Source organism: Desmodus rotundus, chromosome 1 (genome assembly GCF_022682495.2).
Source record: "Desmodus rotundus isolate HL8 chromosome 1, HLdesRot8A.1, whole genome shotgun sequence".
NCBI lineage: Eukaryota > Metazoa > Chordata > Mammalia > Chiroptera > Phyllostomidae > Desmodus > Desmodus rotundus.
The window spans coordinates 29,917,225-29,940,723 of record NC_071387.1 but is presented as its reverse complement, the minus strand read 5'-3'; the positions used below and the strand labels follow the sequence as shown (position 1 = coordinate 29,940,723).

The 23,499-nt window shown below is 47.4% G+C and overlaps 1 protein-coding gene across 6 annotated transcripts in view; it reads left to right on the top strand.

Moving 5' to 3' along the window:
- The window catches only part of FRMPD1 (FERM and PDZ domain containing 1), a 74,969-nt gene that overhangs the window by 41,537 nt on the left and 9,933 nt on the right, over positions 1 to 23,499 (top strand). For 5 of the 6 annotated variants that reach the window (XM_053922529.2, XM_053922533.2, XM_053922531.2 and 2 more), the window contains 10 exons: positions 2,944 to 3,101; positions 4,016 to 4,118; positions 6,877 to 6,922; positions 12,312 to 12,419; positions 14,373 to 14,468; positions 18,844 to 18,969; positions 20,107 to 20,226; positions 21,084 to 21,220; positions 22,344 to 22,470; positions 22,611 to 22,706. In XM_053922529.2, coding sequence (XP_053778504.1) covers positions 2,944 to 3,101; positions 4,016 to 4,118; positions 6,877 to 6,922; positions 12,312 to 12,419; positions 14,373 to 14,468; positions 18,844 to 18,969; positions 20,107 to 20,226; positions 21,084 to 21,220; positions 22,344 to 22,470; positions 22,611 to 22,706 — 1,117 coding nt within the window. Of the gene's footprint in view, positions 1 to 2,943; positions 3,102 to 4,015; positions 4,119 to 6,876; positions 6,923 to 10,227; positions 10,831 to 12,311; positions 12,420 to 14,372; positions 14,469 to 18,843; positions 18,970 to 20,106; positions 20,227 to 21,083; positions 21,221 to 22,343; positions 22,471 to 22,610; positions 22,707 to 23,499 lie in introns of those variants that run through there. The other variant, XM_053922538.2, reaches the window with a different exon arrangement.

Below are 23,499 nucleotides of genomic sequence, written 5' to 3'. Positions count from 1 at the left end.
TTATTCTTTCTTTGGATAAACTGTAGATTAAAAATCCAGCTGATGCCAGACTTTAGTTTTTTAAATCACTTAAACTGAACATAACACAATGTTTAAACATAGATTCAGAACAGCTTCTCCACACCCTGCTGGAACTCAAAGGTGAATTCCTTGTTGTTACAACATAGAGGTAAAACATACTTTGTCAGAAAGCAGATAAAAAGCCAGAGAATATTTAAAGCACAACCTGGTATTTTTCCTTTTCATGTCATTAATCAGCTCAGTGTGAAGTGATAGTCCATAAAATAGAGAATTAGTCTACATGAGACTATTTTGATAATAAATTTAACGTGTTTTATTCTGGTTCTACCTTGGGCTACATCCGGTTGTTGGACAGGGATTCCATTAGTGTAGCCACAGGTCTTACTTCTGCTCCAATGTAAAATCACAGCAACGACTTTAGACTTACGACTTGAAACCGTTACAGAGGCGGCAGACGTAGGGTTTTGGATTGCCAGCATTCAGTTTGACATTTATAAGATGCATCAGGAGAAAATTTGGCTACAGAGATCATTTCCTTCAGCTCTCCGTCAAATATTGACTATTTTTTGTGAGGAGAGGCCATGGTTTGATCATCCTCCTCGGCAATCCCTTTCCAAACAAAAGCTGAAATGTGGCCTTCGGGGAAAATGTCAAATCCAGACTTTGGGCCAAAGCTACTGACACCTGCAGGGATTAGCTGATTCAGTGGGGCCTCACTTTCTAGGGTTGTTGCAGGAATACCCTTCCAAACGGGCAAGTCACACAAGCCTGCCCATTTGAAAGGCATCAAAATGGATTCTGTTTAATGCTGTGATAAGGTTTGTTTTTTTTTCCTTCTGTTCTCTAAACATTTTTCAAGCCTTACTGTATGCTTAGCTTTGAATTCAGCACATAGTTTTTGCCATTCAAACTATAGTCAAATAGGAGAAAAATGTGGGGCAACTGTAACTGAACAACGATAAAAAAAAAAAACTAGTCAGACAAGAGATTTTATACGAGTCTTTACAAATACGGTGTATGATTCAAAAAAAGGATGTGCAGTTTCTGTGGGTGTGTTCAGCAGGGGGAGCGGGATGTTTTTGCCAAAACCAGGGAGTTGGGCAGGTGAAGTGCGTGGCTGGGTGTGCTGGGGAAATCTGCAGAGAGTGTGTATGTTGGGATGGGGGTGGATTCTAGGCAGAGGGAAGAGTTTGTGCAAAGGCCAGTGTACTGGGGAACTCCAAGGAAACTAGTTTGGAATTACTTGTGTCTTCCCTTATTGCGTTAGCTCATTAAGAATGCCTACCAACTAGTACCCATTCAACTAATCTGTTTTTAATGGATCATTGAATGCTTTCTGGGGTTGTGTTTTTACCCTGCAACTTCACCAAGCTTGATTTTTTTTAGCTCCAGCAATTCTCTTTGTTGATTATTCTGTAGGTGTATATCATCATCTGTTTTTTAAAAAGGTGGTATTTTTTCCATTTCCTCTGCTTATAATGTTTCTTATTGTTTTTGCTTCTGTGAAAACTATTACAAGCATTCCTCGGGCTACATTAAGTAGGAGTAGTGTCTAAGGTATCCTTCCTGCTGCTTTTTTAAAGGAACATAGATGTGGATTTTTGGCTTTCAGTGTAGTACATTATTTATTACATTGAGAAAGACCCTTTCCTAGATTTAAGGTTTTCTAAAACTCAGGAATAGCTATAGGTTGTATACAGTATAAATTTTCACGGCTTTCTATTTCTTCCCCCTCATTAGGTCTTTTTGCTGACACTTCCCAGTACTTCCCATGTGCTTTCCTAGGACAAATCTTCTCTTTGCTTCTAAGCTGCATGAGTCCTCTATTCCACCTGCTCTCAGCCAGGGTCTGCACAGCTTCTTGATGGATGATGTGCAGGAGGCTTTGTATGTGGACTTGTCACGTGAGTTTTGGCTCCATGAGGCTGTTTTTCATATTTCCTGGTTCTTGTTGAGATTGGAGATCATTGTAAATGACAGAGAGGTGAGTCTCAGATAAGTGAGGTCCTGTCCATTAGTCAGAGTTCCCGACAGTGTTTGGTAAATAGATGACAATGAATGATAGCCTTTAACTGCAGGGCCCCGAGGGAGCTATTACTTCTCCACAGTTCTGGAGTTTATAATGACAATAAACACCTCATCTGTCTCTATTTGACCTTCCCCAGGAAGAACCATTGACTCCTTGAGGGAGAAAAATCATTTGCCACAGTCAAATAAAAAATAGTTTGTGACTCACTTTGCGGTATTGAAAGACAGAAAATACAATTTGCACCTTGACCAATTTTAGATACATAGAGAATATACATGTTTTCAAAAGATTAACATAGCGAAAGTCCTCACTACCTGCGATTTTGTATTGGAATCCTCACAGTTACAAAGTTGAAAGGGAAGCAAAATTCATCAGAAAGCAAAAAAGGAAAAAAGAACCACCGAAGACACAGTAAAGTAGGCCTCATCGGCAGCCAGGCCAAACCACTCCTCGTTCCTGTCTGCGGTCCATGTTTTTCCTCGGTACCTCTGCTCAACGGTGCCTTCTGCCTGGAATGCCTGTCTACCTATCCACTCACCCACCCACCCACCTATCCACTCAGCAGCAGCTACTGTGCCAGGATCTGGCCCATGAGGGCATACATACCCTCAACATCTTTCAAATGTCTCCTCTCCCAGGTAGCAAGTGCTTCCCTGATCCTTGCGCCCTACCCGACAAAGTTAAAACTGCTCTCCTGCGCGCCATGGAAGTTCCTGGCGTCTCTTAGAGCACGGTGCTACTTGGTGTTTTTTCTCCTGGTGTTCCTGTCTTATCTCTGTCAAAGGAGGGTTGTCTGCTCAGCTCCTCCAGGGTGCCTGATGCTGACCTGGTTTGTAGCCACCACTTCCAATCCCCCCGTCTCTCTTTTTACTTACATCCTCTTTCTCTTCCAGGGCTAAAGTTGCTGCAGCTGCTGGGCCCCCTGGAATCCCAACCCAGACCCTCATCCCTGTGAAGCACACCGTAAAAATAGACAAAGACGCCCTCCTGCAGGACTATGGATTTCACGTTTCTGAGAGCCTTCCCCTCACCGTGGTGTCCGTCACAGCAGGTAAGGGCTGACTGGGAAATGGGAAAGGAGTCTGGCTTCCTGTGGGGGAATAGCTCTGGTTCTCTTCCCATCTCTCTGGTAAGAAATGGATGCCCAGGAAGATAGAAAGGGCATGTCTAATTCTGGCCTGATTCTGACCTAATTCTCTCTTGGGCTTTGCACACTTGTCCTCTGGTGCTGGGAGGGAGGGAGCTCCAAGTGCACTTGCTGATCTGAACCCCGTGCTCCCATTGGCCTCAGGCAGGGCTCTGCCCACCCATGGCTCCCTGGCCGGTCTCTGGACGGTGACAGTATTTGGATCAGCCAGTGTCCCTCTCTGAACCCTGCATGCTCCAAGCGGGGGAGAGTTTCTGGTCAGACAGTAATAGAAATTATTGATTTGTTTTCACTTGAGTCTTTGTAAAATGTAGACTGCATCAAGGTGAGGAGGAGCAGGCTAGAAATGTCTAATGTTTGTTTTCGTACCCCAGCTGCATACTGATGTGAGATCCGGGCCTGGGGGAAACCCATTAATTTCAGTGTACACACACACAGTTCCTTAGAAGTGAATGTAAGCCCTGGCTGGTGCGGCTCAGTGGGTTGAGCCCCCGCCTGCAAACCAGAAATGCATGTGGTAGATTTACTGGCCAGCTCTGTTGGTTCAGGGAGTTCTGCTAGTCGTCTTTCCCAGGGCAATCTAACATCCTGTGACGGTGATGGGAGGTAGGTACATTTTCCATGATTTGTAAACAGGAAATCTGAGATCCACCTGAACCCAAGGCTGTCTGCAGTGTCGGTGTGGGTTGGGGTGGGGGGCGGGGCAGGGAGCCCGTGCCCTGAGGACTGGATGGGGTTGCCGCTCAGGAATGCTGTTGTGACACATAGCTTGTGGACCCTCCTGGGCGAGCACCAGTTACCCCTTTTCTGTCCAACAGGAGGCTGTGCACACGGCAAGCTTTTCCCTGGCGATCAGATCCTCCAAGTGAACAACGAGCTCGCCGAAGAGCTCTCCTATGAACAAGTAGTGGATATTCTGAGGTATGAAATTGTCTTCTGTCATCCAGAGGCACACAGATTATCACAGAGCAGAGATGGGTGACAGGGATGATCTCCCTATGACTTTAGTAGGGTCCGGTGTTCTTTAGAGCAGTAACCGCAGCCTCACTTTAGAATTCCATCTTGGTTACTACCTGCTCTCTTTCACCTGCCGACAGAGTGATTGGGTGACACAGGCTGCTGTATTTATCAAGCCCCATCATGCCCATGACACTGTGCTAGGCACGGCAGGGAACGTAACAATGAAGAACACATAGTCCCTACCCTTTACGGATTTGTAGTGTTGTTGTAACATATGCCAAAGATTGGACTAAGTTGACCCTCGGCCTCTTTGTTCTTCTTTAACCCTTTGATACCTCTTACTAAATGCTCTCACCGAGACAGCCCGGCGGGCCTGTATGTAGTTCCAATAATATGGCACCTACCGCCTTCCGCCTGGTGTCCTGGAGACTTGTGCAAATGCCTCACGTGCTGCCCGCACACGATCTTCCTGAGAGCAGGCGCTCAGTGGAGCAAGTGTAAGCGGTTGGCACTGACCATTGGTGACCCTGGTTTGGAGACGGAGGAATGCCAGTGACAGGACAAAAGAGGACGACCAGTTGTTTTATAGGCGCACGCAGTCTTTGTCTTCTAGATTTTTCCACCAACACTGTTTTAAAGACTTTAATGTAAATAAAGAGAAATGAGAAAGTGAATTAGAGGGAAGCCAATTTGAAGATACATCAAGCTTTTTTACTTTAGTTTTGCCTTTTTGTGAGTCACTGATCTGGTTTGGGGGTGTTTTTCGTTTCTGAGGGCCAGTGGCCCACACTGAACAACAGGTAACAGTAACAAAGTCAGAGAAAGAGAAAATGAAAACACAGGGCGCAGCCCCCACCCCGGGAGAGACAGTCTCGCCGCGGAGAGACGTGCATATACAGCTTAAGATTTACAGAGAAGCCGTCAGAGGGCAGAAAACAGAATCCTGCAGTCCAGCCCGGTATTGCTTCGGGATTGCCAGGGAAAGAGTTGAGTGGGTGGGGCAGCGAGGAAAAGATTGGGTAATTTCATTTAAAAAAAATGAAGTATGGTGATGGAAATCATGAAGTTTGCTTCCCCAACTCTTGGGCAGTTTTCTCAAAGATGATTGAAACTAGCAAATGAATTTGAGATTTTCAGGGCTACTAATATTTCTGCCAGGCTGGATCAAACTATAGCTAATGAAGAAAAGTGCTTCCGGTTTAGGGCAGCACACCAGAAGTCGGTGACCGGCTGATGGTGCAGGAACCATGTGTGCAGCCCCTGCCGAGGAGGCCCCGGACACTGCCTCCAGGGGAGCAGAGGAGAGGGGCTGAAAAGGGGCGGAGGATTCCTCCAGCTTGTGAGAAAGTTGTGGTTTGACCAAACAGAGGAGAGTCTGGAGAGTGTTTCAGCTATACCTGTGCTGCTGGGTAGAATTTGGCCCACAAGGATGGAGGCGAAGTGTGATCCAGGCAAAGAGATGCATAAGTAGGAGGGACTGAGTGGGGAGCAGAGGGCGCTGAGCAGTTCAGTCCGCCTAAGGCACCGCTGGCCTACAGAGTAGTTCTGGGAAGTGAGGCCCAGGAAGTGAGGTCTTGAGTGATGACAGAGTAGGTTCAGGTGCTGTTCTCCTCCTGGAAGGGGAGCCATCGATGACTTCCGAGCAGGGATGCGGCTGGATCTGCTCTGTGCATCTGTGTGCTCTGCCGTGCTGCGTGTGGCAATCCCCGGCCTGCTGATTTTTTTTAGCTTGGTTCTCAAGGTCATTGCCACTTATGGGGGTGGCGGGGGAACAAGCAAGGCAAAATGGCACAACATAACCAACAACCTCTCTAATTCTTCCAACTCTTGTGAGGCCAAAATGTCCTTTTGAGAGCACTTGGATCTTGGTTTGTTGTGACTTATCTTGGAAAAGGCCTGTTATTGTAGGAAATGGAGAAGGGGCAACCCCCAGACACTCAGAAACCTCGGGCTGAGTTTATCCGTTTGAGGAAGGAACACTCGAGCAGCGATCAGCCTCAATGTTCATGTTGCAAGAAGTCAAATGAAATTATTTTGCAAACTGCTTCTCTATGTAGCAACAGCAAAGAAAAAGGAAAATAAGGATTGATTTTTCAGTTCTGTTTTCAGATTCAAAGTGGAAGTTTGGCAGTTATCTAGTTGATTTGATGACTTTGGGAATCTAAGAGATAACGAGACAAAAGTGTCTGGTGTCTTGATTATGTGAGCGGGCTCCTCACACTGACTTCCTGGGCCCAACAATGAGCAGGTGGGCTTTTGTCCGATACACGTTATTCACATTCGTTCACTCTACCTAGGGAAACGTTTAGTCTAAGTTTTCTGACACAGCAACCTAGAACATCCATGTTAGTACTATGTTTTCTCTTTTAAAAACTTTTTGGCCATACACCTAACTAGTGGCCATAGCAACTGGATGAATTCTCCACCATACAGATAAAGTGAGGCTCCGTGACTTAATTTCGCGGCTGCAGGCTTAGGTAGATGGTAGAGGCAGGAATCTGAAGATTCCCTCAAGTTAGAAGGGGCAGCACTCGGGGACAGCCTAAGTCCCTTTGCACATCCCTGCTTTCCTCAACATCCTTCTCAATCTTCCTGAGCCAGACAGGCTGAGGAGACAGAAGCTGCTCTGTAATTCTGCCCGTCTTTTTGACCCTAACACAGACACACGTGCATCAACATCACCTGGAATGACAAATTGTTTTGTTTTGTTTTGTTTCAGGGAAGCAGAAGATTCTCTCTCAATAACAGTTGTTCGCTGCACATCGGTAAATCTCTTTCTATGTCCTGTGTGTTAGTGTCACCGTTCTCGACCCCAAGACCCCACCCCCCCTTGTAGGATGTCCCTTAGAGGATACACAGGGAAGGCAAACGGCAGAGGGGACAGCTGCCAGGCAGTCAGCGTTGCCTGGAGACCGCTACGCGCTGGTGTTGTGGAGAAACAGATGTGGGTCCAGGTGTCAGGGACTCATGGTCCAGCTAAGCAGACAGACCTGTGACTACGCAGAGGGGGATGATGGAAAGGATGCCAACCAGGGATCTCAAGACAGATTTGAGTGGCATGACTTTGGGCAAGTCACTTCATTTCAGTTTTCACTCTTGTGAAAGAGCAGTGACAGCAAGAACCGCCTCGTCTCTCTAAGGCGTTGTTAGGAGGACCAGACGAGGTGTTGGACGGGAAGTATTCTATCAGCTCTGAGGCTGCTCACAAGGCCAGGTGTGGCACAGATGGTGCACAGAGAGGGCGTGGCAACCCTAACCACCGGAGGCCAAAGGCCCTTTATGTAAGACACGGGGGAGCATATAACAGATTATAAGAGAAAACCACCAAGGAGGAAAAGGTGAAATAAAATTCTCATTCCGAGAAACCATAATACATACCTCTTAACTGTGGCCACATAAAGACAAAAAATAAATAGGGCATAGAGAATTTTAATAATGCTTTTAAATAATCTTACCTAATTGACCACATAGCGGGCTACCAAAAAAATTCAATAAATTCCCCAAATAAGAAACTGTATACGTCTCTTTTTCCAGAATACTATAAAATAGAAATTAGTAACTATCAAAAATGAATTAAAACCATCATCCCTTTTGGAAATGAAAATGCTATGTCCTGAGTAAAAATGAAATCAAATAAAAAAGCAAAACTACCATTACAGACTAGTTAGAAAATAATTAAAAATCAGATGTTTACTTCTTAAAATTTATGTGCAGCTGAAACTATATCCAGAGTAAAACTAATAGCCTTAAGTGATTTTATTTAAAAAGGAAATAAGTCACGTAAATATTCAGTGAAAGAAGTTGAAAGACCAATAACATAAACAAAAAGCAGAATAAAGAAAATAATAAAAATTAAAATCTAAATGGTGCTTGGGAAAAAAGAAAAATAGTAAAGTTGATAAATAAATCCAAAGGCTATTTCTTTAAGGAAAAATATAGGAAAATAGGAAAACTTAAGGGAAAAGAAATACGTGGGTCCTATGTGAAGGAAACCAGAATATTACTGAAGGGTGGTAAAGAATTTCCTGTCAGCGGAGACACATACCATCTTCCTTTATGAGAAGACTATTATTGATACACTGGCTTTTCTCAGAATAATGTTCTGTGTGCTGAAAGCGAATCACTATAAATGCCTGTGCAGGTGTTAAGAAATTCTTTTTATTTAGCTGATTATTATCTCAAGGGAGAACATCTATTTCCAAGAAATCAAAGCAAATAATAACACTTGTTGATTAAGGAGAGAGGGAAATGGCATGTAGCTGCATCCTTTAAAAAATGAAAAGCACAGGGAGAGGAAGACACGTTCCAGCACCACTCTCGAGATTCCTGCAAGGTTCCCAAGGAAAGTGGGTGTGAGCGCTCTGCTCCGTGGTCAGCAGGGGGGACACTGAAATCAGCCTCGCCCACGGCCCTCGGCGCCTCCCAGAAATGGCCCGAACATCGCCCAGCCCACTCCTCTCACCCGGCAGAAGTTACAGGATCGTAGGACAAGTGATCCCATGTGTCTTGCTTTAGCAAGGAACGCTCATCTCTGCCGTAGTAAATTCTCAGAGTTCTCAAATGACTTGAAATCACTTAGGAATGATGAGATCCAAAGTCAGTTATGTCAACTACTGCTTCTCTAAGGCATAGAATTTTGTGGAAAAAAAAATGTTTTGGTTTAATTGTATAGCTCTGCAGTTATATTAATTATTTCTATGTTGTTATAATATTAATACTAATAGTTAATGTCTGGTTTACTTTTACTGAAAGAAAATCCTACGAGGCAGAAATATTACAGGTGAGGGCCCGTGGCCTCCCACGCCCGTGGTCTCACGTGAAGAAGTTGGTGGAGCTGGGTTATTCCCAGGTAGTTAGACTCCAGAGCCCGCACACATTGGCTTATGCTATTCTACCCCCTAAAACTCTGCTGTCTTCATGAAATGACATTGGCCAATCCAGGGCAGGGTGGCAGGGGGGGATTGCAAACAGATGAAAAAATATTTTCCAGCATGTCCCTTTCAGGTCCCTTGTAAACATTAACAGCAAAAACATGCAGAGAGAGTTTTGTTTTGGTGGGTTTTTTTAATCCGCTTAACTCTGTTGCTCTTTGATGAATTAATTTGGATCCGAGGGAGAACTTGGATGTCCTAAAATAATGGGTAACTCATATCCTTTAAACGGCCTTTTTTAAATATCAGGTGGCTCGGCTGGGTGGTTTACAATATGTTTTAGACGCCAAGGGACACAGGTAGCAGAGCTGACCCTGGGGCAGGGCCGGAGGGAGGGGCACTTTCATGGCAGGGAGCGTGTTTTCCCAAAGCAGCCACCTTCACGGTCGGATGGTTCCGCGTGCAGGAGAGGCCCTTCTTCCCTGTGTCTTCCACCCGCTAGTCCTGCTTCACAACAACAAGTCAACCTCGTGTGAACTAGCTCTCCAAAGATGTGCAAGGGTGTCCCTCTCTGCTCCATTAATTCTTCCTTATATGGTACGTCTCTCTGAATTCTCACTTCTCTGATGGCTTTCTGGACAGGCTCCAATTTTGTTGTGACCCTCTCAAATGGTGGCACCCAGAAAGGAATGTAATTCCACCTATGGTCACCCGGTATGGGTACCACAGGGGACAGAGGGTGAAGTACCAACATGTACCAGGAACACCAGTGAAGGCCAAGATTGGGTTAACATTTTAGCAAGCCCAATCATGCTTTTGGCGTGGGTGAAACTCGTGGCTGACCAAAAACCAAACTGCCTTTCAAATGAATAGTTTCTCATCCAGCCCCTCACCCCCGGCCCATCCCATGCTGCGCAATTGATTTGTTTGATCTTCAGCGCCACACTGCAATTAATCGCATCGCTTTGAGCCTTGTTCTGGCATGCTGAGATTTTAGTCAGGGACTTGTGGCTTATTGGTACAGTCTTCAGCTATAGTCATTCTCCCTTCCTGTCAAGGAACCATCTCTTCCCGAGTCTCCTCCCCTTCTTCCACTGTCCAGCCAGGGGGGTTTCTTTAATCTGATCCAGCTCTGGGTCTAACTCATCCAGAACCGCTTTGCCAAGGGTGAGAGATAATAGCTGTTGCCTCCACAGATTCCTTTTCTCTCTGCATCCCCCCTTGTTCTGCCTCTGATTTCTCATTCCTTGAGTCTTTAGGGTGATGGTGGTTGTACCTATTGCTTTGACCCTTCACTTACTCTGTTCCCTTCAGCTCTTGACAGCCCTGCCCCCCTACACCCTCTTATGTTTGTTCTTGGTGGTTGCCTGGCCTCTGACCCAGCTGCCCCCAGTCCTCAAATTTCCATTATCCCTTTTTAAGATTCTCAGTTCCTTTACCTTTCCTCCCGTTTTTTTGCTGCCTGAGATCTGATGACAGCTTGCAGCTCCATACAATTCACAGGTTTGTGAAGTCCCATTTCTCTGACTTCTCCCAAGGCATTGTTAAACATCGTTGATGAAGATTGAGCCAAAGGGAGCCTGAGTTGCTTAGTTAGAAATCAGGACACTTTTGAGCTTAGGTCAACTAGTTTTGAATCCACCTAATGGCTCTGCATCTGACCTTCTCCACAGGGGGACTGTAGGAGACCTTATCAAATATTTTGCAAGAATGAAGGAATACTACTATATCCACAGGACCTACCAATATGGAATCCTATCTTCAAGGGAAAAATGAACTTGATTGGCTCTGACTTGTTTTTGGTAACTCCGTATTAGTTATTAGTGATCGATGTCTGAGAGCTCTCTCACCGTCTCTTGTCTTGGATTTTACCAAGAATTAATGACAAGGTTACTAATATGTTTCTTGAATCTTCTGTATTCGTTTTCTGGGAAACATGATACTTAACTATCTTTAGTCTCTTAATATTTCTTCCATTCTCTGCCCTGTGGGTGATGCCAACTGATACATATAATAGGTCCATCAGCCCCATACATTCACTGCTGTAAGAGTCTTGAATACATTCAAAGCAGTCTGGTAGTCTCATCACTAATTTCAGGTTGTAACTTTCTCTTTCCTTTATTCCTTCTGTCTCTTCCAGTTGGAAGACCATTCTGTTTGAATAAGAAAGCAAATCGAGGTTAAGTAATTTCTCCAATTGAGGGTGCACCTCTTCTCTGGGAACATTGCTATCCCCACCCCTCCTTCTACTAAACTTTTTTTCACAAGCAAACTATATATTTGACATACTGAGTCACACTCATGAACCCTGTCACGCCGAGGTTCTAGTTACCATAAATCATATCCATCTTCTTGCATTAAAATTTCGGGGCCACGCATTCCCGTGAGCCATGCCGTTGGTCTGTTGAGCCTACAGACATAATTTGCAGCCGTTTCCCTGACTGCTGCTCCATATCTCTTCCCTCAGCTGCATGGAAGGTGGCCCGGGGCCCTCCCTCGGGACTCTTACACATGCCAGCATGCTAGAGGCTGTCCTAAAGGACTTTGCAGATTGAGGGAACAGGATGTCAGACTGGGAATAGCATATCAGGATTCCACCCAAGAAGACCACGCCGTATTGGGGTACATCATGCAGGTTGCTGTTCATTAAGTGCCACAGTTTAGCCGGATACGGTCTAGGCCAAGGGCTTCGCCACATACTCATACCAACCTGTGGAGACTCTTTTCCCTCTGGGGAGCAAAGGTACCACCCCAAAGATGAGAAGAACAAAGAGGGGCCAAGGATAAATCCCAGGGGTGAGAGCTTCAGGGAACCCTGGAGGTGGTCTGGTCCAACTGCCCAAGTCCAAGGAGGGTCAATGACTTGGTCAAAGTCACGCAGAGTTATTTTGTTTTGTTTTACACACACATGAGTCGCACTCACACCTAACTGGTTTTCTTCCATAAGAGTTTGTGTTTGAGGTAGTTCTCACAACTGCTGAGTAGCAGAGCGTGGGCTGGAGCCGAGGTCTCCGGATTCACAGGCCAGTTCTCTGTGTCTCCATCGGACCACAGCCCTTTCACCATGGCAGTGAATCTTCGACTGTTCTCAGACGCATGAGAGCATTGCGTGTGCTGATCTCTAGGTGCCATGAACGGATCTTTAATGGGTTGCTGTCCTTCTCTGTGGGTGTTAATTGAATCCTGAAAGTTGTCAGAGTTTTTGCTTGTTTTTAAGAGTGAGAAGACATTGGTGGCTTTTATGAAAGTCCTGTCTAAGCTGTGTCACGCTGATGTTCTGCAGGGAGTCCCCAAGTCATCCTTCCTGACCGAGGAGAAGAGAGCCAGGCTGAAGACCAACCCCGTGAAGGTGCACTTTGCTGAGGAAGTGCTCGTCAGCTCACACAGCCAGGTGCGTCACTTGTCAGGGGGCTGACCGGGCTGTGGGTGAGGCTGGCGAGCTGCCTCCTGGCACACAGCCCCTGTGACTCTGGAATCCCAGAGCCTGGAGAGGCTGCAGAGGAAGTGCAGTAGGTTTCCTAGAGGCTCTGTGTGCCCCCCCACTACCCCCCCCCCCATTAGATGCAAGCCATCCATGGACAGGGAGAGAAGCGGGGCCTGTGGGTGGGGGCCAGAGGGAGAAGCGCTGGGCGTGGCTCCATTATTCTGTGACTCCATCCTCCTGCCCATGAAATTGCGACAAATTCCAACTTGTAAGTTCCCGTTTTGAACCCTTCAGCTCAGTGTTCCCTCTGAAAGCGATATCCTGATAGCAGTGCTGGTGGTGGGAGGGACGGCTTTTGTGTTTAAGAGCCCACGTATTGAACCTCTATCGTGGGAACCTAAACGTCTTGTGTACACCATCCTCAGCCACCACAATGCCTTGCGAGGGAGGCATTTTAACAAAAGAGGAAGCAGAGGATTAAGGAGGTTAAGAGAATTAACCTCTGAGATCACATAGCAAGAAACCATGGGAGCCCAGGTCTTTGTGTCCTCCATCCGTCCTTTTGTTCTCCCCGGACAGCTGTTCAGTCCTCTTTGGTGGGAGGAGCCCTAGGGTTGGGCGTTCAGAAGACGCATCTGTAGAGAAGATACTGGCTGGAGTTCGGTTTTTTAATGTGGATGGCTGAATAAAAGACGCATTTATTCACACTTTACACATGTTTCCCTCAATGGTCTGTAACTTGCCATTCTGAATCCAGTGATTAATGCTAGATTTTGAAACTTTCAGGTCAGTGCTTGTCCTTAGCTGGTTTGCTCACCATAGAGACCAGTGAATGGGGGGTCCTGGCCATTCTGGCAAAGGGTCCAGGCGATCTGGTTCACATGTGCAGAGCCCTTGTGTTCTACATGCCCTGCCACCTACCGGACCACACCTTCATTCCACCTGAGAGTGACAGGTGTATTGTCCAGGAGGGGGCCAGTGGGAGCCCTACATGTTAATTGGAAAGGCCTGTGATTCTGCCATTCAGCAACATTCGAGTCCACCTTTGTGGAAATGGGTCGAACCTCTTTTTCAAATTAAATTTAGATTCAACGTATGTTCTTAAGAGTAGTACACAGTGATGGGAAGTAAAGGCTAGAACCCGCTAACAAGACTGGTTCTAGTTTGGATCTCAGTGACTCTAGAACCTCTTGCTGGTTCTGGAGGACACCAGCCCCAGGGGCATTCTTTACTTGCGCTACACAGTAGGAGGTCACTTGTTATGAGACTGGCCCTGGGGGGTTCTCCAAACCCACAGGGAATGTTTCCCCGCCCTGCTTCATCTCAGGAATTCTGGCTCTCATGGGGTCACCAAACACAAACCAGGCCTCTGCCTCCTTCCCAAAAAGCCCCCTAAGAGTGGCAGAGTCCCTTAGGAGGGCCCGCAAATATGGGGTGATGGTTGGGGTGAGTGGAGGCGGAGAGCAGCCTTCTGTCCTTTGGTGATGCTTTCCCACAGGGGACGCAGCAGTAAAATGCCATGGGGTTTCACTCCAGCCTCGCAGGCACAGTTGGGGACAGTGTACATGCTTGCCACCTTACTTGCTCACCTGCATCCCCTAAGGATGGCAACCAGCAGTGAGGTATCAGCTGATGGTTCCGAGATGTCATACAGGTGGGCTCTGTGGCGGCGCTCCATCTTCTCCACCGTCACTCACGTCTCACAGTCCTACTGGCTATCCCTTGAACAAGCAGACCGGTCTCTGTGGCCTAAGCCTCGCCCCCTGGAGAAATCTCCCGAGGCCAAGAACCAACCTGTGGCCTGACGAGGCGGTTAGGGGGGAATCCTGTTCCCCGCACCAGGCAGGGTCAGGAGGCTGAGAATTTGTCACACCCAGGGGCAGGAGGGGCTGGTCTCAGCGCTACCCTTGTGTTTTCCAGGGAAACTCCCTGCTGTGCATGCCCAACGTGCTCAAGGTGTACTTGGAGAATGGACAGACCAAAGCGTTCAAGTTTGAGGCAGACACAACTGTGAAGGTATGAAGAGTAAACCTGAACCTCGTCCCCAGTGAGAATTTGCTGGCTCCTAGGACCCCTGGCATCTTGCCCTGCAGCCGCCTTGGTGGTTCTCATGACCACCACAGTCCGGGCACCTCCAGTAAACCAAGCACTGCGCTTTCTTATTTAGTTGCACAGCCAGCCGGCAAGATTTTATCACCTTCTTGCAGGGGAGGAAATCAAGGCCCAGAGAGGCAAAGTGACTTTCCCAAGGTCAAATTACACTTCATAAGCTTTCACCCTTCACCCCTGGGCTTCCCTGACCCCAACACCTGCTACCCGAAAGAGTAAAGCAGCTAAAAACTCAGGTGAGGTGTCCGGGCAGGCCCAGACTTCTGCATATTCTGTTCAGAAATGAATACATTTCCAGACTGCTTTGAATGTATTAAAATTTTGTGGGCAGGGGGTGGGGTAGAAAGCTGGGTAAAGGGTGGGCACTGTCTTCCAGGGGCTTACAGCCTAGCTGGGGGAGGATAGACATTCCAGCAGCTCCCAATTGTCCCGGGCAGGATGAAATAGGGCTGTGAAGAGAGGGACAAGGACATGCTCTGCAAGCAAGAGGTGAAAAATTTTAAAGCAAATCTGTTAGCTCTTTACGGCAGAGAGAGGGGGATATAAACAAACCCTATTCCATCCTGTTAGGATGTCAGAAAAGGCTTCAGAAAGAAGCTGGGCCTCAGCTGAGCTTTGAAGGGCAACAAAGAATTCAGCAAGGGCAGGTGGGAACAGGGCTGTTGGGGGGTTGGAGGGCGCACATCAGTCTCAGGGAGTCACGTGAGCCGAGCAGAGAGCCTGTCGGACCGCCTTGCCCAGGAAGTAGCAAACCATCAGCAGGACTGGAGCGCGGGCCATTTCCTTGTGGGAGGGGTGGGAGGGGCCTCAAATGACAGGCAGCAGAGCTTGGATTTCATCCATGGACAATAGGGATGGACTCTAGTTTCTGAGGAAGGGAGTAAATAGTATTTGAGCGAGGATTCAGGAAAGAAGCAAAAACAGAAGTTGCTCAAACACTGAAAACAGTGTCAGAGAAAACACTGAGCCTGGCTCTTCTGCGCCAGGTTCCGGTGGGCCAAGTGGCTATAGGTAATGGACAGTAGCTAAGACACACACGGACACACCTGTACACACACTGACACACATGCACACACTGACACGTGCACACATACACGACAATACATGCCCACAGCCAGTATTCCTCTCTGGCACCTTCCTTTAGCCATTTCTAGAGCTGCTTCAGATGCCCCGTCGCATTGTTACCTTAGCGTCACTCAGGAGCAGCTGGAGGAGGCCTTGCAGGGAATCTGGGAAGCCCAAGCCCAGAGGAGGGAAGGGAGGGAGGAGCAGATCTGCTAATTATTGACTGCCAGTCTTCTGGCACTTCTTTGTGTGCTATCTCATTTAATGCCCCCAGTGGCCCTGTGAGGTGATGAGTGCTAACCTCACCTTGCAGATGAGAACACAGGCCCAAGAGATCCAAAACTTGTCAAGGTCAGGTAGCTCATAGCTGGCTTCGAATTTGGTCTGTGTCTGAACCCTATACTGGAGCTGGCCACACTGCCGTTCTGCATGAAAGGGAAGTTTTGTGGATGAATCACACAGGGTTTCTGCTTCTGTTATCCTCAACCCAAGTGCATGGGAATGGAAGGGATGATTTATTTACAGTGGGTTCCCCCTTTGGTGGCCAAAACAACTTTGATTTATAATAAAAGCACACAACACAGGGGAATTAAACCCAAGAGGATAGAATTGGGGAAAATGAGCTGGGAATGAGTTGGAATAATACTGGTTTAATCTTACCTGCAGAGGTGAAAAATTTTAAAGCAAATCTGTGAGCTCTTTACGGCAGAGAGAGGGAGATATAAACAAACCCTATGGGTTATAAATAGAAAAAAAGGGTCAGTCTGTTCATCCGTGATTTGTCTCTTTCTTGCTTCCTTACCAAGGGAAGCAAAGTTCTTACGTTAGAAAAATCCTCTTTATCTGGAAACTAATACACAATAATACTGAATGTGAACTTTAACTGCAAAAAATAATAAAAAAGAAACCAAACAAATTTGAATGTAAAAAAAAAAGAAAATCCTGTTTCTCTAAATCAAGAAAAATAACATGTCATTTGACCCAGCAAACATTTGCTGATACTTGCTGTGTGTCGGCAAAGTGTTGGAGAAACAGACAGAATTGCTTGGGGTCACACCCCCAGGGACTCTTGGTGCAGGGCAGGGCTGGTGATAACCCGCTGTGAACCCGGGAAGGTACAGTGTGCTCGGGACCATGGCAGGGGGACACGAAAATGGTGTGGTTCAGGGAAGAAAGGAGCTCTTCCAGCTGGTGTCAAGGGAAGGCCCCTGGGGAGCGGTGGCCTATGAGGCAGGCTTGGAAAGATGGGTGGGCTTTTGACAAAAGAGCCCAGGCATGGGCAATGCCACCAGCAGAGACCCAAATATGGGGACGTTTGGCAAGTGTACGGGGCTTGTGAGCAGAGTGCAGGAGATGAAGTGGGAGAAATGGACTGGCACCTGATACTTGAGAACCTTGAACATGAAGCTGAGGAGTTTGGATTTGGGCTGGTGAGCCAGGGGGAGCCACTCAGTGTTCTTGGGAAAGGGAGAGCATGACCAGGGCAAAGCTTAGACAATTCCTCCATATCAGGGCTCAGCAAACTTTTTCTGTAAAGTGACTAATAGTAAATATTGTAGGTTTTGCAGGCCACAGGGTCTCTGTCACACTTCCTCAATTCTGCATTATACCAGAGGGGTACGGCTGTGTTCCCATAGAAATTTAATTACAAAAACAAGCAGTGGGCTGGATTTGACCTATCGGCTATGGTTTGTCAGCCCCTGCTATAGATGCAAGGTAGAGGTCACATGGATAGCAGAGGGGTCCTCAGGACACCACTGTACAAAGCCAGGAGAAGTGTGTGAGCTCAAGCCAAGATGAACGTCGGAGAATGGAGAGAGGGGACAGGGTCCAGAGACAGGCTGTCCATCATGGCCAGCTCACAGTTGGCACTGAAGGACTGTTGCTGAGTTACAGAAGCAGAGAGACTCTTCAGCACCGAGTCACTCATTACTATGGAGGGTTATGGAACAAGTGGAGGGTACTCAGAACTGGGAGTGGTGAGGAGCAGGTGGCCCCTGATGGTTTGACACTTACTAAATCTGAGGTTCTGGCAGGCCAACTGCGATGAGCCTGTGAGGATGATTACTCCTCAAGTGAAAGTTTACTGAGCATCCCTGTGTGCCAGGCTTTGGGGATGTGATCGAGCGCGAGGCAGGCTAGGCTCATGTTCTCAGGGAGTTTACCATCTAGTGGGGCGAGAGGCAATAAGCCAGAAAACAAATCTCAGCAGCTAGCATGAAGTGACCACTTGCCATCTGCCAGGTACTGTCCTAGTGCCTTATATGGGACACGAATGTACACAACAACCCCACGAGGCAGGTGTTACTATGGTCACCACTTTACAGATGGAACCGCGGGGCTGTAGAGAGTAAGCAATTTATCCCGGGACTCACAGCTAGCAAGTGGTAGGCCAGTTGTAAAACCCATTCACTTCTTCTGTCTCTCCCATTTACTATACTGTCTCTCACTAAAGAACATAGCGTCTGTTGAAGAAAATAATATTAAAGAGTGATGAAGGAAGTAAACAGGACCCTGGGCCTGAGAATGACAGGGGGCCATCACGTTTAGATACAGTGACCAGAGAAGGCCTCTCCGAAGAGAAAGAAACCACCTTGGGAAGAGTCACGGGACGGGAGTGCCAGGCACAGGGAATGCTGTGAACCCCTGGGGGCAGCAAAGACCTTGTGATGACAAAGGGCCGCTGGAGCGGACAGGGGAGCGTGGCAGAGCAACTCCAGGGCAGGGCACCAGTCACTCCACCCCATCAGCAACTCCAGATAGACATCATCGGCCTCCATCTCTCAAGAAGAAACTGAGGTTCAGAAACGCCTGGTTAATTTCTCACGGGCGCAGAGCAGGTGGGCGGTGGGAGTCTATCTGGTGAGTGGTTGCAGATGCGGACTCCAGAGAGGACGAGTCTGGAGAGCCTGACAAGAGGCATGAGCCCCCAGGGAGCTCATGGGCAATCCCTAGGGGGCAGCTCCAGTCTTCCAAGTGAAGCTGGAGAGAAGAGCCATACGGGCGGCACTAGAGCCCTGAGGAGTGGGCTCAGGGCCATGCGGGGACATGAGAAGTCCCATGCATGGCCTGTCAACATTCAGCTGCCTGAGCTGGCAGGGGACCCAACGGGCACAGGCTTCTCTCCTCAGCTGCACTGAGGAGCCGTGAGAAGGTCGGGGAGCACGAGGGCCAGCCTGCTCCTCAGGTGACCCGTGTGCCTCTCTGTGCCTGGCAGGACATCATCCTCACGGTGAAGGAGAAGCTGTCGATCCGAAGTATGGAGTACTTCGCACTGGTCCTGGAAGAGCAGTACAACGTCTCACGGCTGTACCTGCTGCATGAGGAGGAGCTCATCCAGCAGGTACCCTGGGCTCCTGCTCCTGGTGAGGAGATCCAGGCTGGGCTAGCTGCGTGCCTCAAGTGGGACTTTGGGGCACAGGGCTGGGCACATCTGCAGGTTTCGTGCACTTTCTCGTGCCAAGAAGGCTCAGAGCTCACTCAGCCCGGGGGTGATAGGATGAGAATCAGGCCTGATTTTCATAGGAGGTAGGCAGGGCCCCACTTTGCAAATGAGTCAGAGACTTAGAGAGGTAAGGTGACTTACTCAAGGTAACACAGACAATAGAACCCCATCCTTTGCTTCTGGCTCTGATGGTCTTCCCCTGAACCATCAGAGAGATGTCAGGGAGGCATTTGTTGCTGTGTCTCAGCCCTTTCTGTGACACTTCCCCCGACCTGGCCCCGGAAGACAGGACAGAACAAACACAGTCGGTCCCTCTGTACCACTCATCCCTGATCCATTGTACCAGCTTTTTAAAGCCAAACACAGATCAGTTCAATGAATCCTTGTGGGGGGTGCACTGAGGCAAAGATGGGAGGCATTTCCGCACTTGGAAAGGAGAAGGGGCTTTTGAAGCAGGGTGACGGCACGAGCAAGGTATGACCTCGTAGAAGCCACTCTGAGCGTTTCTCATTGCAGACAGAGTCTTACCCTAGTCACCACCTTTAACACTGCTGCCTGCACACTTAAAAAAAAAAAAAATCACTTCTATTCTATTAGCATTGAAAAAGAAAATGAAAATCTAATTCAACTCCTAAGATAGTTGAAGTGAAAAAAAGCACGGTACAGAATATATATAATGTATACTACACTGTCATTTGAGGGAGAGAAAGGAATATTCATTCATGTAAAGAAGCATGTATAACATGTAGACTGTTTCTGGGAGGGCATAGAAGACACTGGAGATTTCTTTCCAGAAATGTCTCCTGGAAAGGGGAACAGATTGATGGAGTCAGTGGGAAACTTTGCTCTTTTGAGCTTTTTACATTTTATACCCATGGGAAAGTCCAATCAGGAGCAAAGGTTCGTGCTGTCTTGGGAAGCACTCAAACTGAAATCTCCGGGGACTGTCTTTTGTTGCCTTTTTGTTTTGCTTTGTGGAATGACTGGAAGAACAAAGGGAGATAAGATTAATGGTATCTCCCTTACCCATCCCAGGTGGTAGAAAGGGAGGAGTCACATGACTACCGCTGCCTCTTCAGGGTGTGTTTTGTTCCCAAGGACCCTCTGGACCTCCTGAAAGAAGACCCCGTGGCCTTTGAATACCTCTATCTGCAGGTGATTGGGTCTGCGCTTCCTAAAAGAACAGTGGCCGTTCTCAGAGATGACACACTGCCTTATTCTGAGCATGAGCTCAAGGCGGTTAAGCAACTCCCCGGTAGGGGTTATCTTTATCTGAAGGAGGATGGGCCTGGATATCCCCTCGGAATTCCTTTTCTGTCACTGAGTTGCTGTGTCAGGAGATCAGTGACATATTAATAAAATTTAGGCTTAGTCCTCAATGTAGCTGATACATTTCCTAATACCATTTAAGATCTTTAGAGTTACAGTTTTTATTGATAGAAGGGGCTTTAGTGCTTCAAAGCATTACTTTAGAAATGATGAAACTGAGTCTTGGAAAGGTCACATGATTTGCCTGGGTCACCCATTTAGGGACTGAGCCAAAAATTGCTTCCTTGGTCCCCCAGCCTGTCGCTCTCCCTCCTCAACCTCCTTGGATGAGAATTCTTATGTCATTTTTATTTGGATGAAAAAGGATCGTGGGGAGGCATCAACATTGTATAGATAAGCTAACTCTGACTAGGTGGACTGGTTTGCCCCAAGTCTTAGCAAATAATGACAGCGCTCCTTTATATTTGTATAATGCTGTGTCCCTTATACCTGCTTTCATAGGCATTATCTAATTTAAACCTCACAGATACCATGTAAGGGAGACCTGACTATGCTCACTTAGCAATGGGAAGAACAGCAATGTTCAGAGAGTCTTAGTAACTTAGCCAAGGTCACACAGCCTAGAATTGGCGGAGCCCGGTCTCAAAGCTGAGCTCCTGGTCCTGCTGCCTTTCACTGGAGAGAACTAGGAACACGGTCCATCTGTTGTGGTTTCCCGATTCCTCTGATCTGATCTCTCCTAGAGCTGCAGCGATGTGCTCCAGGAGCGCTTTGCGGTGGAAATGAAATGCAGCGCCGCGCTCCGCCTTGCGGCCCTGCACATCCAGGAGCGGATCTACGCGTGCGCCCAGCCACAGAAGATCTCTCTGAAGTACATAGAGTGAGTGGCAGGGGACTTCTGTGACCCATCAGCAGCAGCTGTGCTGCATTGATAATTTGACTGGCCCCCGGCCAGAACAGCCAGATTCCATAGAAAGCTGACATTCACCTCCCTAGGTATCTGTCCATCGTCTTTCTACCCATTTTCCTCCCCACCCTCTCGGACTCGGCAGGGCTTCCCCAGATGTCAAAATCTGGCTGCTCCCTCTGGGGCAGAAGCCAAGTCCAGATGGTATGACACAGGATCCCTTTATAAGTTCTCATTTCCTGGGAGAAGGGCTTGGGAAATCATATAACTTCGGTGAAGAGCTCTGATAAGGGCAGGAAACCTTGGGAACTAATCATGGTGCCTTATATTCCTATTAAGCAACTTCGAGTCCCAGGATTCCAACACCACCTGATTCTTAGCTTAAAATTTCACTTTGTTCTTGACAACATCACCCAGGTTCGCTAACCCCCCACCAAATCTCAGTTCTGTGCCCCGCTTGGGCATCAAAATAAAAAATACAATTAAAAAAAAGAAAAGAAATACATAAAAATAAAACAGATCTTAGGCCCTATCCTTGAGGTACTGGGTCAAATCTCTAGAGAGTGGGACCTGAGAAATCGAATTTTTCACAAGTTTGTTGGATACTTTGAGGCTCTTAGACCGGCACCACCTCAAGCCTGGCCCTGTAAGAGTATGTCAGACACACGTGATCACGATTTGTCACTGTATTGCAGTAAAAAAGATGGAGGTCTCCTGCCCTGCTTAACAGGCTATCACACCACACCGGGAGTGATGAGCTCCCAGAAAGATCAGTGGGGTTTAATTTCTGAATGGCTGTGGGTTTCTGTGTGTGTTGGTGGTGGGGAGAGGAACTATATACAAGTATATTTATAAATGTATATATTACATTTTCTATAAAACATATAAAATATAATTAATACAGTAATGTATTTCTATAAAGTATAGATTTATACACGCGTATATGTACATATGTATGCACCTTCTGTTGGGGAAGAGGCTCAGCTGCGGTATTCTGGGGACACGAAGTACGGAATCCAATGTAACCATGCTCTTCGTTAGAGCCGCCAAGTACACTGTGAAAAGGGGCCTCCTTGTCTCCAATGTCTCATGGCAGGAAAGACTGGGGAATAGAGAACTTTATATCTCCCACTTTACTCCGAAACATGAAAGGCAAAGACATCAAGAAAGCCATAAGCTTCCACATGAAGCGGAACCAGAACTTGCTGGAACCCCGACAGAAGGTAATGTAGCTATGGCCCCGGCCAACCCAGCCGCCAGCTGTCGCTGTGGAACCTCAGGGACTGCATCTTCAGCATTGCCTTGAGTTTAGGCAAGTGAATAACTCTAACTTAACAGTCTTTTTTTTTTTTTCCTGTTTAAGCAACTTATTTCTGCTGCCCAGCTACGTTTAAATTACCTACAGATCCTTGGGGAACTCAAGATGTATGGTGGGAAAATCTTTAATGCTACTTTAATGGTACGTATTAGGGGAATGTAGAATCCCACTGTTATACGGGACCTTAGCAGTCCTCAGAAGATCAATGAATCTTCTACCTAAAGCTCTTGAGAACTGTCAGGTACTAGAACTTGTTTGGGAAACGAAGTATCACGCCATTGGGGAGTGTTTATCATGTCCTGGCTTTGTGCCTGCCCTCTGGTAGGTGCTGGGGGAGGCAGAGCTGGATGAGACGCGATTTCTGCCCTCAGATGATTGAACAAAGTAGCCAACCAGACAAAGCAGAGCCCTGAGAGGTGCACAGGGCTATTGCTGTGGAGTTCGAAGAAGGAGGTACCACTGGCAGCTTCAGGACAAGAATGGAAGGGGAAGGGGTTAAGGAAAGGCAGGGAGATTGGATTTGGCCAGATTTCTGGATAGAGGAAAGGCATTTTGAGGGAAGGGTGCTGTAAGCTATTTACTCTGGAGCTTTGGGAATAGGAAGGGGAAGAGGAAAACGTGGAAACGGTGAAGGAAAGATAAGAATGTTTGATTGACTGACAGGCTGGGGCCCTGACTGTTCAGAAGACGGGTAGAACTGAGAGATGGGGCTGAGAAGGGAAAAGCAAAGCAAAGGAACCCTCTTCTCCGTTGCTCATTCCTCCTCAGGCTTCCTTCTTGGAGCCCAGGCCTAGAGCTCTGTGCTTTTCAGCTGTCAGTTATGGGGGGCGTGGCTTAAGGGAACTCTCCCCTCCACTCAACCAGCCCCAGAACTCTCCAGCACAAAGCCAGATGACTTACTAATTAGAGATTTTTAAAAACATTAACAAATCTT